This window comes from Drosophila albomicans, chromosome 3 (genome assembly GCF_009650485.2).
Source record: "Drosophila albomicans strain 15112-1751.03 chromosome 3, ASM965048v2, whole genome shotgun sequence".
NCBI lineage: Eukaryota > Metazoa > Arthropoda > Insecta > Diptera > Drosophilidae > Drosophila > Drosophila albomicans.
In genome coordinates this window covers 12,097,504-12,115,557 of record NC_047629.2, presented here as the reverse complement: position 1 = coordinate 12,115,557, position 18,054 = coordinate 12,097,504, and the positions used below count along the sequence as shown (strand labels likewise).

Here is an 18,054-nt window from a genome sequence, read left to right as displayed (position 1 = left end):
GACGCAAAACGTTTTTATTACTTTAGGCTTAAATCTAAATTAATCTGCTTCGATTATCGGCAAATCAGCAAATTAAATTATTTCACTTTGACATTAAAAACTAAATTTATAAAAAACTGCACACTGATATTGAGAGAAACAACTGCAACACATCAATTCCGAATTATTAAATGTAGTTTCCTAGTTCTTAAATATGCCCACGCACATCAGAAGATTGCGACGCGTAAAGTGTAGCGTCACAAAGGGCGAATTCTTGCTGGGAAACGTGCGCAACAAATACACATCTTCATCGTTCTCATCCTGATGATGCGACAGCGTTATGTGATTGCTCAGATAGTCATCGGTTAACTTATGAAAGTCCCAGAGCGTCATATTGTTATCCAATCCCGCTGCTGCGAGCAAAGTGCCATCCCGGCTAAAGGTAATTGTGGACACAGTGCTGGTGTGGCGCAACAAGGTGGTGACCAACGAACCGTTTGACAAATCCCACACCATGATGTTGTGATCAACCGATCCAGAAGCCAAGTAACGACCACAAGCCGAGAAGGCCAAGCTGCTAACGGAGCCTTTGTGACCGGTCATGAGACGCACCGATTGACCGGTTAGGGCGTCCCACAGTCGCACAGTTCGATCACTAGAGCCGGTGGCCACATAATTGGAATTGGGATGGAACTGCACACAGTCGACATCCGACAGATGTCCTACAAATACGCGCAACGCCTGATTCGAATCCGTCGCCCACAAGCGCGCTGTCTTGTCAAACGAACACGAGACAAAGTAGTAACCGTGCGGCGCAAAGCGCACATCCCACACGGGATAGACGTGACCGCGATATGTGACCACACACGACCAGGTGAGCAGCGACCACAAGCGTATTGTGGTGTCCTCGGAGCACGACAGCAACAGGTTCATCTCTGGCGCAAAGGCGCAACGATAGACGGGTCCAGTGTGTCCCATAAAACTCCGCGTCATTTCCCCACTGCGCTCATCAAGCATTCGGGCATTGATGTCCGCCGACTCCTTGTCCAATTCTCGCAGTGAATCGGCTTCTTTCAATGCACGCAGCTTGGCCGGCGTCAGCGACCATATGCGCACAGTGGAATCACCAAAGCCGCAAGCAAGCATTGTGGAATCATCGGAGATTTCGGCACAAGTGACGCCTTGGCTGGAGTTGAGCACCGTGTAGAAGACCGCAGAAGGTAATTGATCCTTGTTGAGGGGCAACCGTTTGCTGGCTTCACGCAACGCTTTTAGCTTGAGCAGCTTATCCGTATCTTTGAGCTCGGGCAGCGGAATCCGATCAATGGCCGGCGCATTAGGATCTGATTTGGATTTCTTCGAGAGTAGCGGATCTTTTTTTGGCTTCTTTTTCTTGGGTCTATCCGGCGCATCTGGATCATCGTCCTCCTCTTCGGGAGCTGGCGCTGGTGTTGTGAGTGTTTGGAAATCGACTTCCTTGAGCAGACCGTAGTAGACCCGTATTTTGTTATCTTGCCGTTTGGCATCGCCAATGTGCGAACCGGCGGTAGCGACGCACTGCATCTTGTTACGTGCCATGCCTTCGTAGGTGTCAAAGTGCAGATACTTGGTCACAATGTCTGCCACAACTTCTTGCCTGCGATCCTGAATATGACGCTTGAACAACGAATGCGCGTCCCTAGACATGCGTATGACGAACTTGTCCGTCTCCATGGCGGCCACAAGGTCATTATCGAGCAGCTCCTCTGGCTTTGAAATAAGCAGCAGATTGAACAATCCCTCGATGTAGTAACCATCGAGATCTGATTTGTATTTTTCAATGAAGCCGCGCGCTTTCTCCACTTGACCACTGGCAAGGATTTTGAAATAGATCTGCACCAATATGGGATACAAAACCATGGATAATTCATGCTTATAGATGTCCAGCGAATCCTCCACAAAGCTCCGCAACTCCTCGTACGCCTGTTCGTATTGCTGGGCGTCGAAGGCATCGTCGCCAATGAATTTGGCTAGCGCTTCTGCCGCATTCAGTTCATCTGTTGCCGATGCAGCTGGTGGAACGGTGGATGGACGTGGTTCGTGGCCGTTACCAGTTTGCAAGACTGCGCTGAGAATGGTCTTCACATCATCGTCACCCACATTGGCAAGATCTGAAGGATTCACATTCGCCTCTTTGCAGATAATTTCCTCTGCATCTTTGAGCTGGTACTTTTTGAGTAGCTTTAGTAGGCACAGCAGCTCACGCTTGTCCTGGACAACTCCTTGGTTATCATTGTTGTGGTTTCCGTTTAAATTGTTTACTTCTACACTCATTTTTGTTTAACAAACTAATTCATTTGCATCAAAAAGTTTGTTTTGTATCGCGATATGAGTGTGACCGCATTATTAATCATGCAAATGTACGAAAAATGTATCATATTCTGCATTTCGGTGTTTTTAGTTACTTCCACATGCAACACTGTAAACGGTACAGGGTAAATTATAGATTATCTAACACTGGTTATCAGCCTATTTTTGAATTTTTAATATTAAAATAATATAAAATATAATAATTTTGTACTATAAATTATTAATATTTAACAAAACCGTATTAACTTATTTTTGTTTGGCTTATTCTTTATAGAAAAATTAACATTTTTCATATAAGAATAATGAATAACGACAGGGCTAGCCAACCAGTCGACCAGCTGTGTTTCGGTTTGAGAAATACCAGGGCTGCTGGTATAGCAGCGCACATCAACCAAAAAAATCAAAACACTCGGAGGTGTTTTTTTCTAAATTAAATAAATTGCATAATTTATGCTCACAAAAATATTAAAAAATTACAAATACGTGCCAAATTAAACTACTTTGCATTTGGCTCCATTGAAGACAATAGCGGACAATAATTGCCATCAATTATTCGGTGCACAACAGCCAAATGAAGAAACGAGTAATCGTGAAGAAGGTACGTAATAAAATATAGTATTTAACAAATCGAAATTATGCTAGTAGTCGCAAAAAAATATTAACTCGTTCTAATAGCATAATAATTCAAAGCTTATTTCAGATTAATTTTGTGTTCGTCTCAACCTCAGCAAATCCAATTCCCCGCAATTAGACTTTGTCTCCCCCCGCAACAAGTAACCTTTGTATTTTATGTCTTCGTACCATGAGTGATGTTGATATTGTTGTGGTAGGTTTTATACTATATTAGAAGCAGCACTTATCATGCTTATATGTATGTATGTGTTTTTATATTTAGATATGTTAATACTATATTTATATATATGTGTTCATTGACCTTCACAGAAAAAACTGGCGCCCAAGCCAGCCAAATCCATTGATAAGGATGCCGATGGTGATGGCGATGGCAATGTCGAAGTCAGATACAGTTATACGGGACGCATGCAGGAGCTTGTTGAGGGCTATAACGCTGCGATACAGTTGCTGGTGCCAAAGTGGCCCTGGTATTTCTATCCCGGTTATCTGATCTATGCTGTCTACTGGCGCTATGCCAAATACTACAGGGGCAAATATCTGTTGACGCCTATGCCGAATCGCCTCTATGAATTGCTCATAAGGAACGAGCTAATCAAATCTGAGCACATTATATTCGCCAGCCGGGATGTCTACGATACTTATGCCGAATCGGACGATGTGAATTTCGTTAATCTGGTGCTGCGACGCAGTCGCAAAGCAAACGTAGACAGCGCTGCCACCAACAACGATCGATCATGGAGCTCTTCCGATGTGGTGATCAAGCAAATACTGCAAGACACGCCATACACGATTGTGGCGCAGATTCTCCCCGTGGAAAGCAAAGACTGCCAGCCCAACTGCCTTTATGTACAGGTGAGTGAACAGAAGCTGATGAAATAACCAAATATTTCTCTATAGTGAGAGCACTGTACTAGAAAACCTATTTAACTTGTCCTCTTTTTTAGGAAAACTTTTATAGCAATCTGATGGATAGACTGGGCAATAAACGCAACAATTGCTGGGTGCAGCTGGAGAGTTTCAGTGACGAACAAACAATACCAAGCATAGCCACCAAGGCGCACGTTTATTTGCTCAACAATCCGCACGAGTTGCCCTCTGAACTGACTGAACTAATGCTGAGCAACTACTTCAATACGCCGCGATTGTTGCATCGTGGACACACCTATCGCATTGAGGTGAACGCCGAGTTGGTGGGCACCGCTGCTTATGCCCATTATTATCTGATCTTTGCGTACTTGCGAGAAGTCTACTTCCGTTGCATACATCTGGAGGCGAAGGGCAGCGAGTTTGAGCTGCAGGCTGTTGTGGCCAAGAACTTTAGCAATCTGGTGCAGGTGCCGCATTCACATAGCTTTCTGCCACGCCAAACACTGGACAATTGTGCTATTGCTGCCAACTATCCGAGTGGCCTGAGGAAACCTTATGAAATGCTTCGCTCGTCGATTGATGCTTTCCTGCCCAAGAAATCAGCGTGCTTGTCTTCGAAGCACATCTTCCCTGTATTTCTGTTGCAAGGTGAACGCGGAGCTGGAAAAACGAAACTAGTCAATGCTGTGGCCCAAGAGCTAGGCATGCATATCTATGGAGCAGACTGCGCGGAAATTGTCTCACAGGTGCCATCGCACACTGAGATGAAGCTGAAGGCAGTGTTTGCCAAGAACCTGGTCAGCGAACCACTTTTGATATGCTTCCACAACTTTGAGGTAATCTCAAGTGATTCGTTAGAGTAAATACAGTGTTAATTCTTCTACTTAATTTACAGATTTTTGGCATTGACAACGAGGGCAATGAAGATCTGCGTTTGCTTTCCGCCTTTCATGTGCAGATCCAAGAGCTATTCTCTCGAGATCGCAAGTTTCCCGTTGTTGTGGTCGCCTTGACGAGTGACAAGCATCTTAAGCCCATGATACAGAGCCTTTTCCTGGAGATAATAAGCATTGAAACGCCCAATCAAGCAGAGCGCTTTGAACTGCTCAAATGGATGCATGTGCGCGAATCCTTCAAAGATACCATCTACAACCAAAAAGCGATTGCCCAGCTGCCGCTATTCCCACTTCAAATGCAGAGCCAGTATATGAGCAAGCTGTCTCCCAAGTGGCAAGAGACGCAGAATGTGCTGCGTGAAGTGGCAAACAAGTCGCAGGGATTCCTCTTGGGCGATCTGCAGTTGCTCTACGATAATGCTGTAAGACTCAAGCGTCGCAGCAAGTATGGCCAAAAGAATTTGACTTTAGAACACTTTGCCACCAACCTCAATGAGATGCAAAGCTCATTTGCCGACAGTCTGGGCGCGCCAAAGGTGCCCAAGGTCTACTGGTCGGATATTGGCGGCCTCTATAAGCTTAAGGATGAAATCCAGAGCAGCATTGGCTTGCCATTGAAACACGTACATCTGATGGGCAAGAACTTACGACGCTCTGGTATACTGCTCTACGGACCACCTGGCACGGGCAAGACTTTAGTTGCCAAGGCGGTGGCCACCGAGTGCAATCTGAGCTTCCTTTCTGTGCAGGGACCCGAGTTGCTTAACATGTACGTGGGCCAGAGTGAGCAGAATGTGCGCGAAGTCTTCACGCGAGCACGATCTGCAGCTCCTTGTGTACTCTTCTTGGATGAGCTGGACTCGCTGGCGCCTAATCGTGGTGTTGCTGGTGACTCGGGAGGCGTCATGGATCGCGTGGTGTCGCAACTTCTGGCCGAGATGGACGGCATGTCGAGTGGCGGCTCTACAAAACCCATCTTTATACTTGCTGCCACAAATCGACCTGATCTCATTGATCCTGCACTTTTACGACCCGGACGTTTTGATAAACTCTTCTATGTTGGTCCTTGCTCCACTGCCGATGACAAGGCTGCAGTTTTACGTGCCCAAACGCAACGCTTCGTTCTGGGCAACGATGTGGACTTGGTGCAGATTGCCGAGCGTCTGAAGAGTGAAATGAGTGGTGCTGATTTGTATTCCATTTGCTCAAATGCCTGGCTCTCCGCGGTGAGAAGAACCATCAACAATCATGTTAATGACGGTCTCTCAGCGAAGGAGCTGAGTGCCGAAAACATCATCGTTGAATCCGACGACTTTACCACATCCTTCAACAAATTTGTGCCTTCAATTAGCCAAACGGATCTGGAGTACTTTAAGAACTTAAAGGCATCCTATAGCGTCTAATTTGTGAAAGACTATTGTTTGACTGTATTGTTTATATTTTGATTTTATTTATTGTAATACATTATTATTTATGAACACAGGTGTTGGCATATTTTTTTAAAAAATTACAATAAAAGTTGTTGAAATAAATATCTATGTTTGTTATTACCTGCTACAGGCTATCAAAATTTCTGATAAATAATTAATAACTTATATTATATACGTATATCTTATTTCAAGATTTCTTTTGGAAACTTCAGGAAAAAAGTATACAATACTTTTAGAAAGTAATACAAAAATACTTATCTATTTTGTAATCAGCATCCTAATCTTGAGCCATCAAAATTATATGGCCAATGGTTACATTGTTCAATATAAAGTTTATGATCTTCAAGTAAAGCAGCTTATACTAAATATATAAGTGTCTTTGGTGGAGAGTTTGACATGATCTTTCTAATCGTAGCGAAATATTCCCAAAGTTTAGTATTTCCTCAACAAAAAAATGATCTTTGATGCGTTAAATTATAATATGAACTTCGACATATATATAGTGTGTATAATTGAAACACGGGTTTCGCCTAATCAGTGGACCCCATATAGACTAAGATAGGAAGACTGTGTCTACCAATTACCCACGATCTCACTTCTGCGCATTTCAATGATCTTGCTCTTGACGTCGCTCGTGTGGTTTGTGTTGTGTTTATTTTGAGTTGACTGTTATCAGCTGCTAAAACTGCTGTCAGACGATTATCATCACCATGATGTCTGTTAATAAACTTGGGTATATAGCCAGCTACTGATGCGACAGCTTATAATCTAATGAGCTCTCAGATTTAGTCTACGGAGTGCAGTGAACACTGGCGACAGCATTCGACGGCAAACTCGGTGTCTATTTCTTACATAAGTACACAAGATTTTTTTTGGCAAGATGGAGTTAGTTTGTGTGGAGGACTTTGAGCAGCAGGCGGACCGCAAGCTAGAGAAGAGTGCCAAGGATTATTACAAAAGTGGTGCTGGAGATCAGTTCACTCTAGGACTCAACCGCGAGGCGTTCAAGCGGCTGCGATTGCGTCCACGTTGCCTGCGCGATGTTTCCCAACTGGACATTAGTACCACGATCCTTGGCCACCAGCAGAAGTGGCCTCTGGGCATTGCTCCCACTGCCATGCAGAAGATGGCCCATCCTGATGGTGAAATTGGCAATGCACGCGCCGCGGGCAAAGCTGGTTCCATATTCATATTGAGCACCCTGTCTACCACATCCCTTGAGGATTTGTCAGCAGGTGCTCCTGACACGACGAAGTGGTTCCAGCTTTACATCTACAAGGATCGGTGGGTTCATAGCATTGTATATAACTGCTCTAGGGGAACTATAATTTAATTAATAATTGCAGTTCGCTTACCGAAAAGGTTGTGCGTCGTGCTGAAAAGGCCAATTTTAAGGCTCTGGTACTGACCATAGATGCTCCCATCTTTGGCCATCGTCGTAACGATGTTCGCAACAAATTCAGCTTGCCGTCACACTTGTGTTTGGCCAATTTCCAGGGCGAACAGGCCAATGGTGTCATCACCGAGGGTGGCTCTGGAATTAACGAATATGTTGCCAGCCAATTTGATGCCAGCATCACATGGAAAGATATTGCCTGGCTAAAGCAACTCACGCATCTGCCCATCGTGGTCAAGGGAGTGCTTACCGCCGAGGATGCTGTGCTGGCCCGTGAATTTGGCTGCGCCGGCATCATCGTGTCCAATCATGGCGCCCGACAAATCGACACAGTTCCCGCTTCGATTGAGGCACTTCCCGAGATAGTTAGAGCCGTTGGTGAGGATTTGGTTGTCATGCTGGACGGTGGCATTATGCAAGGCAATGATATATTCAAAGCACTTGCTCTGGGTGCTAAAACCGTATTTATTGGTCGTCCTGCGGTTTATGGTTTGGCCTACAATGGACAAAAGGGAGTCGAGCAATTGCTGGGAGTTCTACGAAAAGATTTTGAAATTACCATGGCACTAACTGGATGTCAAACATTGGCTGATATTAAGCCAGCCATGGTTACACATGAGTCGACCTATTCCAAACTGTAATCGTTAAAATAAATTCATTCTAACAATGAGATTCTGCTTTTAAGTTATTAAATATAGCGCTCACTATTTAAGTAAAGTATCGATGATATTCTAGTTATAAAATTCGACGGTTATAATTCCGATAACGATGAATCTATCGATGCTTTAGAAATCGTTGCAATTTTGCAATGTGGCCAGCTTGCTTGCTCAACGGCGTTGCCACACTTGCCAACACCGCTGTGCATAGATTGTTGAAGTTGCTGTGCAAAAACAAAACTTTCTTAAATTAAACCAATATTATTAATTGCACACACATAAAAAATGCAGCGTGAGGAAAAACACTTCGAAATGACGCTGGACGCCGTCGTGCAGCGCCTGAACGATTTGAAGTTGGCAGTCTTAGCCATGATACAAAAACTGGAAATGGAATACATGGACATCAATTGGCCAACATTTCTGGACAACTTTGCCATTATTTCCAGTCATTTGACAGGTCTAACAAAGATTCTGGCAAAAGAGCAGTGTCCGGCATTACGGAATCGCACAGTGCTGCCGCTACTAGTGTCCATGGATCGCGACGAGACAATGGTCAACATTACCGAGGGTCGTGTGCCGGTCTTTTCACACGACATTGTTCCCGATTATCTGCGCACTCGTCCCGATCCCATAACCGAGCAGAAGATGCAGCAGAACGAACAAAAGGCGGCCAATCTGACTAACGATGCAGCCATGAAACAGGTCACACAATACAACAAAGTTGTCTCGCACGTCCTGGATATGGTGAGCAAAGCTCGCGAGGAGTGGGAGATTGAGTCGAGTTCACGCACTGGCATCCAGCAGACCAGCAGCATGGCGGACACACAGCTCCTGGTGGCAGCCGTAGGCATGGGCAAGGGATTGCAGTTCAAGGCGAACTATGGTCCTGGACCCGGCATGATGGTGCCACCCTCTATACGAGGTCCAACACCGCCCATGGGCGGACCATCCATGAGCCCGGGCAATGTGCAACAGCAATTGGGCAAGGCACCATCAGCGGTAAAGACGAACATCAAATCAGCAAATCAAGTTCATCCATTTTCTCGGTAGCAAAAATCATAATTTATTGTTGCGCTTTGCTTTTGAAATACAACAGATTAACATAGTAATAATAATAATAGCATTTTTTCTTAGTTACAATACGCGGAATGTTTGCTCATAAATATATATGTATGTATGTAGTATGTATGTGCTTGTAGATGGCTTTATGCCACATAAGTTAAAACGATAATAAACGTAAACATAAACGAAAACAAATGAGTCGATAATTTCGTAATTTATCCCGTCGACGAAACAATATTTATGGCGCAGGCAGCGCATGCTTCTCGCTAATGAGCGTCTCATGGACCTTGATGTCCTGTGGCGTTGAGGTATCAATTAACTCCAAGCTGAGCGCACGTCGATCATCCTTCAGCTTGTCTACGCGCCGCACAATGCCTATAAACTGCTGTCCCAGCGTTAGCTTACGGAAGCACAAACAGTTCTCCTGCGTCCAATCGATGCCGTCCACTTGAATGCCTGCAAACAAGAAGAGAGCATTAACGAGATGCCTTGATGGATCATTGGACTGCTTACCATGAAGTTGAGCGGGCAGCGCCATCATTGGCAGCTCTCTAAATTCGGTCGGCAGCTGCAGCAGCTGATTGCAGCGCACAACGCCATCGTCGCCCGCATCCACATAACGCACATGTATCATTTCATCATAAATCTTGCGAATATTTACACTGTAAATTACAAAGTTTTAGAGTTGGGTGACTTCTGGGGACTCACGACTCCAACTTACCGATGATACACGCCACTGCTGTCGGCTGCGGCATAAGCCTGGCCAATGCTCAGCTGCGCAGGCTGCACCGTCTGAGCCGCTGGACTCTTGCAATGCGCCTGCAGTTCCTTCATCAAATGCTGCAGCTGATTGTAGCACTTATAGGGTTGCACCTGTAACATACGACACTCGAATTAGTCAAATTCTAATCGGGATGACGGCACAACTTACTGCAAAATGGCCAGGATTGACTGAGAGTGCCACACGCACCTCAAAGTAGGCGCCCACGGCTGGAATGGCTTCGTATTCCTTGAGCTGGGGCAGCGACAATTTCGTGGCTGCCGGCGGCTTTCGAGGCGTGGCTGGAGGCGATGCGATGCCAACGGTTGTCGGCTGATCGCTGCTGCTGCTGTGTGTGGACACGGTGGAGCTGAAGCTGCAGCGGCGTATCAGCTGACCACTTGGACTGAAGTGTAGACCGCCGTCATCGAACGGTTCCAGCCTCGTCGTACTGTAGACATGAGGGAAGTGCACGGTGGGAACGGGGAGTTGGGAATGGGATCAATAGGAGGATATATTCGGGGAGTTGGGTAAGGCACATAGTATCAGATGAAAACTCTCTTTTTTTTTGCGTTTCTTTTTTTGTTTTGTTTGTTGTTTTTTTTGTTGGCATTTTTGGAGTACAACAATTGATTATACACACATACATATATTTAATGTAATGGATCTCTGTATCCCAATCTGCGCATATATTTGTTTGTTTAATAGTTATGTACATTAATGAATGATGATTTGTTTTATACGAGCTAAGTAGTAGATGATGAGCGTACGAACAGTTAGCTTACGGGAGATGTTGTGAGTTGAAGGAATCGTTAATGTCGAGAGAATTTTGTAGCGATAGTTTCATGTCAGTTCCAGTTTATTGAAAGCACTAATTAGAAACTATCATTAAACCACATAGAATAGCAAAAAAGTTGTTTTATACAATGTGTGTGTGCGGGTGTGTGTGTGCGTGTTTTGCGTGTGTGTACCGTGTAGTTGTGTGCGTGTGTACATGTATGAGTGAACTGTGAGTGAAGATAAACCACTTTTGATAATCAAAACCTACCTCTGCACTTCGTATTCCATGCGAATCGCACTGTTCAAGCACAAATATAAACTATCCTGGCCACGAGCATGAATCGTCACCATTGGCAGCTTGTCATTGGCTCCCTCCATCACCTTGAGCTGCAAGTGCACAATGGGAATCAGTTATAAATGTATCCTCTCGCAATTATCACTCATTAATTCATTACCAGCACTGGCGTCTGCGGCGAAAGGAGTCCACGAAGTCGCCCCACCATCTGGTTGTCAATTGGAGGTACATCGTGGAGACGCACTCGCAATGCTTGTGCTGGAAATGCGGCAAGTGCATGATTGTTTGCCTCCAGGCGATAGATGTTGGAGATGTGCGTCTTGCGCAGCCGTCCATCGTCCACGTAATACACATCAAAAACCTCCTCCTCGGTGCTCTTGGGCTTGCTAGTGAGCATGCCGCGATACCATTTGTTTGTCCCATCGCCAGACTCATCGCAGACGCACACCAGTTGATCGTGTAGCAGATCCGAGTAGCGCACTCGATGCTGTTCGCTGCTGTCGCTCATGATGCGACTGATGCTGCGCTGCACAAATTTGAGATCTTCGTTCGGCAGCTGAATCATCAAGTCACCCACATCGTTGACGTGCGACACAATCACATTATTTGACTTCTGATCCAGCTTGAGCATCGGTGCAGGTGTATTGCGTATGATCTGATTGGCCACCAAATCATTGAGATGAATATCCTCTGCCGTGGATGTATCGTAGAAGGTGCCCACAATACAGGCACGTCGTACACTTGGCTGCAGACTGCTGCCATTCTCTTCAGTCAGCGGCTGCTCCTTCTGCTGCTGCTCGAGCAATACGCCTTGCGTGCGAGCACCCAACTTGAGGAACTGCGCCTCACTGGTGATGATGCGCGTGACGACACTGTGCCCAGCAAGCTCCTTGGTCAGCACTGGCTGAGCATGTGGATGATCTTCGAATTTATCCAGAGCATACATGCTGAGGCATACAGCTTGTGCTGGCAGCGTCAAGAACATTGAAGGACACGCGTATAGCACATCGAAGCCAAAGACAACTTCGTCGCCAAAGTCAACGAAATGACAGATGCATTGTCGCTGCTTCTCATCCACTGACATGACACGCACACGATTCCAATTGTCGCTCACTTCGACCAGATAGATTTGTTGTTCGATTGGCGATTGCTGCTGCTGTCGATTGTGTGGCAGCGCCATGTGAGCATGCAACTGCTCGGTGAGCTTCTCAAAGTTGGCACTCTGATCGATCAGACGAGCCCACACATGCATCGTGTTGTCGCAGTGCGTAATGTACATGTTCCAATCCTGCTGGCCTTCTACCCAGGGCAGCAACAGCTCGGGCATGGCAGTTGGCATCGTCTGCTGGAATGGACTGAATGCAATTGGGGATGCTGCTGTTGTTGGTGTCGTCGTTGCATCGTCGTTGGTGTTGGCAAACACAATGTTGGTGTTCACGCTGCTTTCGATGCGTATCTTCGGCGATTCGTTGAGCAATCTCGACCAGTTGCTGGGCACCTGACGCTTCACCGTTGCCTCATACCACTCGGGCAACTTGTGACTGACAATGCCATGCGGATGCTTGATCAGCTCTTTGTAGATGCTGTCAAGGAACTCGACGTCGCTGAGCTTCGACAGCTGCTTGCGCGACTCGAGTTGTTTCAGTCTCTCTAGGGCCACCTCCGAGGTGCATTGCTTGGCGGTGGTTTCATCCGAATACTCCTTGGGATAGCTGGTATAGATGTTGCCGTCGATGCACACCTTGCAGTGCAGCAGATTGCTTTTGTTCACCTTGGAGAACTCGTACGTTGGCGGCGCATAGCCCTTGGCAACGCAGTATTGCCTCAACGAGGAGCTCGCATCGAAGGCTGGATCAAACTTAAAGTGCACACTCGGATGAGCCGCAGGCTGCAAGTAAGCAAGTTAATTTATTTCTCGATTTGGACAAATTCAACCCTCACCTGTATCTGAGACTGCGGCATATTGAACTTTTGTGTGCGTGGAACTGGCGATTGCTTTGCTTGATTATTGGCAGCATTCTCTGGCGAGTCTGGCGGCGTTATGATTAAGGGAGCCGCTGCAGCCGCTGTCTGCTGCTGCTTCAGTCTATAGTTGACAGAGACGCTGCCATTGGGACGCGTTCCAGGCACTCGCGCATGCTGGGAAGGCGGCCGCCTATTGGCACCGCCAGCAGACATGGAATCATTTGTTGGCTGTGGCACGCCCACCGAACGCTGTGGAGCACTGTTGCCCAGTATGGGACGCAGATGCGGCTTGCGTGTCGAGGCAGCAGCAGCACCACCGCCACCTCCACCAGCTGCATTTCCATTCATGTCTGAATCTGAATCTTCTTGAGTTGCAAGCTTTTGTGGTTTCGCCGGCTGAGCGTCTAACTTGGCGTCTGGCTTTGTCTTTGGTGGCGTGTTCTCCTGCTCAAGCTGCAGCCTCTGCTGTTGCTCCTGCTCAAGTTGCAGCCTCTGCTGTTGCTCCTGCTCCTTTAGCTGTTGCTTCAGGCGTGTGCTTTCCTCACGCAGCGTGTCGATAGTCAGCGCCTGCGCTTTCAGATCGAGCGCGTGCTGTTGCTGTAGTTCTGCGATCTTCTTGTCAACGATTTCCTGTTGCTGCTGCAATTGAATCTTTTGCAATCGCTGCTCGTCGCGCAGTTCCTTCTGACGACGCTTGATCACCAGATCCTTCTCCTCCTGGGCCTGCTGCTGCTGACGCAAGCACAAAAGTTCGCTCCAAGTTCGCCTGACGCTCCGCTTGCAATTGTTGTTCCCTCAGCCACAGAGACTGCTGCAGTTCTTGCTGCTGCTGTTGTTGTTGTTGCAGATACTGATATTGATACTTCTGTTGATATTGCTGCACTACGTTCTGTTTGAGTGGTGCTGGTGCTGGTTTTGGAGTTTTGCTGGCAACTGGCCGTATAGATTGGGGTGCGGGTTTAAAATGACTTTTGCTCGCCTTTTGGCCTCGTACCATAGAAGCGATGTGTGCCGTTTTCTCGTTGGGCTTGACACCAATTATGACCTATCCAGACAAAGAATGAAAAAATACAAATTTAATTTGATGAAATTTCAAAATTCATTTGTTACGTTATGCTGATTCACATTCCGCGGGCGAACTGTGTTTTTTTTATTATTATTATTATTACATAGCATTGTGAGCATTGCACAGAGACAAGCTCTGAGCACTGGACGTGATAAGCTTGCAATGGCTGTGTGTATGCGTATTATATGAAATAATAGGCTTCTCAGTGAAAGCCGTCATTAAATAAACAATTAGTCAGCCTCGAGTTGCTTTATTCCGCATAACTCAAATGGAAGAAGGCACTTGCAACTTAGCCACGCTCGCTCGAAAGTTAACTTTTTACTATAATATGCAAACGCAAAAGTGTATTGTGGAATTTGATTGTCAGCAACGAAAACGAAAACGAAAACGAAGACCTTAAAACTTTAACGCTCAAAAACTGAAATTCTCCGGACTCGGAAGCAATGGAGCTTGCAGATATCAAATTTCTCTCATATAAAAGTTTCCCATTTTGTATGTTAAACAATGGACTACATTTGAGCATTGAATTGCACGATAAGTTGTTTATTTGTAAACATATTATGCATCTGTATTTTCTACACAGGGTACACTTTTAGAAGCGAAACATAGTTTGATTTAAATATATTATAAAATATTTGTAAAACAAGAATTAATGAGTAGATTTTCGTGAATTAAAACCACTTTGTTTATAACCAATTTATTTACAACTGTGCCAATTCCGATTGATTACTTTTCGAATTTTCGAGAATTATATGGAATTACGATATTTACGAATTTATTATAATCAAAATTTTTGAAATACTTTTGCGCTATATTGCTTTATAGCTAAACTTTTGGCAACTGTTTCACATTTATCTGCAAGTGCCAAATGCATTATTGATTTTGCAAAATGCATTGCCAGATTTTTTTAATAGCCCAGCCAAGTGGAGATGTGAGTGTGAGTCAAAACCTGCTGCCAACCACCCACTTATCATCCATCCTACGACTAACTTAAAGAGAGCGGAGCGTGGGAGCTGCCGACAGAACGGAAATGCAATAAAAACGATGCGAAAAACAAAAATCGGATGCCTGATAAGCGTGCCAGCGACATATTGTGCTATGGCATGCGCTTATGCAGTGAATGAACGAATTGAATTGACATTTAAAACAATGAGCGGCAAACAAAAGTGCAAGACAGAAATGACTGCATTTAAAAATAAATTATAACAAGACTGGGGCAGCAGCAGCAGCAACAACAACAGCAATTTGAAGTGCAATGTGACGCGACTTTGCTCTTTTGCTCTATCGTCGTGTAATAATAAAGCAGCTAACTGCAATAACAAAATTCGTTCACTTTCACCGAGCAAGCAAAGCGAAACACACGTAAACACACTCTCATGCACATGCAGAGAGCACGTTAAGAGAGCGAGCGAGGGAGAGAGCGACAGCCCCAAAAAGTTTTAAATTGGTCGTCATTATTCGCATTACACACAAGCGCACAGCATATATCTTTGTCAGTGTTGTGTTTATTTGTACATTTCATTCTTTCTTTCTTTTTTCCCACTCATGTGGTGCATTTGCATATTAAAAAAGTGTTTAATCAGCAAGAAAACACAACCAGACTCTTTGGGCACAGTGGGCCACACATAGCACACAAATTAATAAACAACTAACATTGTTTACACTTTTTTTGCAGATGAGCGAGAGACGCGCGACGTTGACACGTTGCCCTTTTGTGGCAAGCCAAGCCCCGTACAGCAGCAGCAGCAGCAGCACACAGACACGCACATACACACACAGACGCTGAGACACCAGCACTAGAGCACCGTTCGCGCTGAGGCAACGAAACTTACTGAGTGCGATTCAATGGAACGCCAAAGCGACAGTAAAGAAAGAGAGCAAGTGAGCTACAGAAAGCTCAAAAGCTGCCTAATGGGGAGCGTAAAAGAGAGTTACAGCGACATATGCGTGCGCATTGGGCGCTGTGTTTGGGGTGTTGGGTGGGAGGAAGAGGATGGGAAAGTATCGTTCGGTACTCACCTCGTTTCCACGATTGAAAATATGAAATTCTTTCGTATCCTGCAGGAATTCTAGAGTACTTCGATAGCCAAAACGATGGTATGGAATGTGTTCAGATTCAAGACACTTGTAATCACGTTCAACGGATTGCAAGGTTAACGGATTCTTTGACGATGTTATCAACGAACGCAGCACAAGGATGATATTCTTCAATTCCTCTTCTCTTGTTAATGACCCCATGGTTGATCACTGTAAAAGCGCGATAATTATTCATATATTCATTATTATAACATACACATGTTCTCACATACATATGAACACGCCAATCACGCGATTAAAAATATGATTAAGCTCTGTGAAATGTCCACCAACACCACCCACAAATACAATTAGCAACAACTACAACAAATGTGTGCAAAAATGAAATTCGCAACAACAAATTGGGCACAACGAACGCGACAACGAACGTAGATAAAGATAAAGCGAGAGAGCAAGTGACAAAAGAGCGCAAAAACGTCGCGACGGCGCAACGTCGACATTCATCTGCATACGAAGAAAACTTGACTCTCTCTTTCTAAACGCGAACAGAAAGAACTGTTTTTTGGAGGCCAGCAATAACTTTAGTTATCTTTTAAGTTCACGTTCTCAAATAGTAAAAGAATGAATAACGTCACATGAAGTGTAATTATGCTCTATTGCTGCACACCTGTGCTACTTTTAACGCGAGTCCCGCAATTCAGAATTAATAAATGACAGAATTTTACAAATTTTTTCTTTCACATTAAAACAAGACACGATTTGTATAACGATAAAAAAATAAGCTGTCTCAAGTAGGCTGCGCAGTGAGGACTAGATTACGTTTCTTTACTTTTTAAGCAGCCTTTAGAATGATTCTGCAAACATATGCATGTACATTGAGAATTAATAAATGACAGAATTATACATATTTTTGTTTCACATTAAAACAAGACACGATTTTTATAACGATAAAGAATAAGCTGGTTGCGCAGTGAAGTATGGATTGAATTTCTTTACTTTTTAAGCAGCCTTAAGAATGATTCTGCAAACTCTGCATAATCATGAGATTTTTCTCAATACATACAACCATACACATACATATTTACATATGCTTGTTGCTGACCATTTGCTATTCCGCATGCTTGCTTTGCCGAAAGCCGAGTATTGGAAGCTGTCCTGTCTTAAGTTTGGTAAACAATAATGATTTCATTTTTATATATAAGTCCGTCTGATGACAGCTATACAAATACACCAAATGTAGGCACCAACACGAATGCAATTTAGATATATGTACATAGTACTGACCGCCATGTTTTAGCAACACATCCGTTATTTGACTGTGCAAGACTGCAACTGCACATTAAACTTACATTGGCTTTCGTCCAATTAATAAAAAAGACACTATATTTCATATGCACTTATGCATAAAGCGATTGCAAATGAGCTTTTTTATTCCAAACACTTCAAAATTTATACTTCTTTATGGGTCACAACTTAACACATCCTCTTGCTTAAAAAACTTTTTCAAAAGTCTTTTAGAGGTGGACAAACATCGATGACAAAATCGATGTATCGACTTTTTTTTATAAATCATCGTTTTTTTATTAGAAAAATCGAATAATATAATACATTAATTAATTGTAATTTGAATGAATTATTCTTTACGTGCAAATCAGATTCCTCGTTACGTAAAGAATTTAATTAAAATAAGTTTTATTTTAGTCTGTCGCAACAAGCAACATTCATAAATATCAAAATATGAAAAGCTTGAGAGAAAGTACAAATTATACAAATACATTTATTTTACTACTTCGCTCAGGTAGAAAGAAAAATAATAGTAAGTAATAAAAACAAATCAGCTAAAAATTACCAATTTAATAAAACTTTTTTTGATAACGACTTCA

The 18,054-nt window shown here is 44.2% G+C and overlaps 5 protein-coding genes across 8 annotated transcripts; 3 read left to right on the top strand and 2 right to left on the bottom strand.

The window, feature by feature from the left end:
• Positions 1 to 5: 5 nt before the first annotated feature.
• On the bottom strand, positions 6 to 2,372 carry LOC117568947 (transcription initiation factor TFIID subunit 5). The gene has a single exon (XM_034249887.2). The coding sequence runs from the start codon at positions 2,290 to 2,292 to the stop codon at positions 181 to 183; it is 2,112 nt and encodes a 703-aa protein (XP_034105778.1). The 5' UTR covers positions 2,293 to 2,372; the 3' UTR covers positions 6 to 180.
• Positions 2,373 to 2,708: 336 nt separating this feature from the next.
• LOC117569770 (peroxisome assembly factor 2) lies at positions 2,709 to 6,229 on the top strand. Of its 4 annotated transcripts, none has more exons than XM_034251066.2 (5): positions 2,709 to 2,926; positions 3,029 to 3,154; positions 3,271 to 3,813; positions 3,906 to 4,664; positions 4,724 to 6,229. In XM_034251066.2, the coding sequence occupies exons 2-5, from the start codon at positions 3,131 to 3,133 to the stop codon at positions 6,125 to 6,127; spliced, it is 2,730 nt and encodes a 909-aa protein (XP_034106957.1). In that variant the 5' UTR covers positions 2,709 to 2,926; positions 3,029 to 3,130; the 3' UTR covers positions 6,128 to 6,229. The 4 variants fall into 4 exon arrangements, with proteins under 4 accessions (XP_034106957.1, XP_034106956.1, XP_051859762.1 ...); XM_034251065.2 differs by having other exon boundaries at positions 3,019 to 3,154; XM_052003802.1 differs by having other exon boundaries at positions 3,004 to 3,154.
• A 711-nt stretch (positions 6,230 to 6,940) lies between these two features.
• LOC117566807 (uncharacterized) lies at positions 6,941 to 8,222 on the top strand. Its single transcript, XM_034246355.2, has 2 exons — positions 6,941 to 7,438; positions 7,501 to 8,222. Exons 1-2 carry the CDS (start codon positions 7,035 to 7,037, stop codon positions 8,189 to 8,191), a joined length of 1,095 nt encoding a protein of 364 aa, XP_034102246.1. The 5' UTR covers positions 6,941 to 7,034; the 3' UTR covers positions 8,192 to 8,222.
• Positions 8,223 to 8,387: 165 nt separating this feature from the next.
• LOC117566808 (mediator of RNA polymerase II transcription subunit 8) lies at positions 8,388 to 9,463 on the top strand. Its single transcript, XM_034246356.2, has one exon. The coding sequence runs from the start codon at positions 8,492 to 8,494 to the stop codon at positions 9,254 to 9,256; it is 765 nt and encodes a 254-aa protein (XP_034102247.1). The 5' UTR covers positions 8,388 to 8,491; the 3' UTR covers positions 9,257 to 9,463.
• On the bottom strand, positions 9,262 to 17,669 carry LOC117566809 (tudor domain-containing protein 7B). Its single transcript, XM_034246357.2, is given in 10 exon segments — positions 9,262 to 9,724; positions 9,782 to 9,930; positions 9,990 to 10,141; positions 10,200 to 10,479; positions 11,077 to 11,195; positions 11,264 to 12,991; positions 13,045 to 13,691; positions 13,693 to 14,113; positions 16,154 to 16,381; positions 17,521 to 17,669. Coding segments are annotated over 9 exon segments (3,933 nt in total). The 5' UTR covers positions 16,373 to 16,381; positions 17,521 to 17,669; the 3' UTR covers positions 9,262 to 9,506.
• Positions 17,670 to 18,054: the final 385 nt, after the last annotated feature.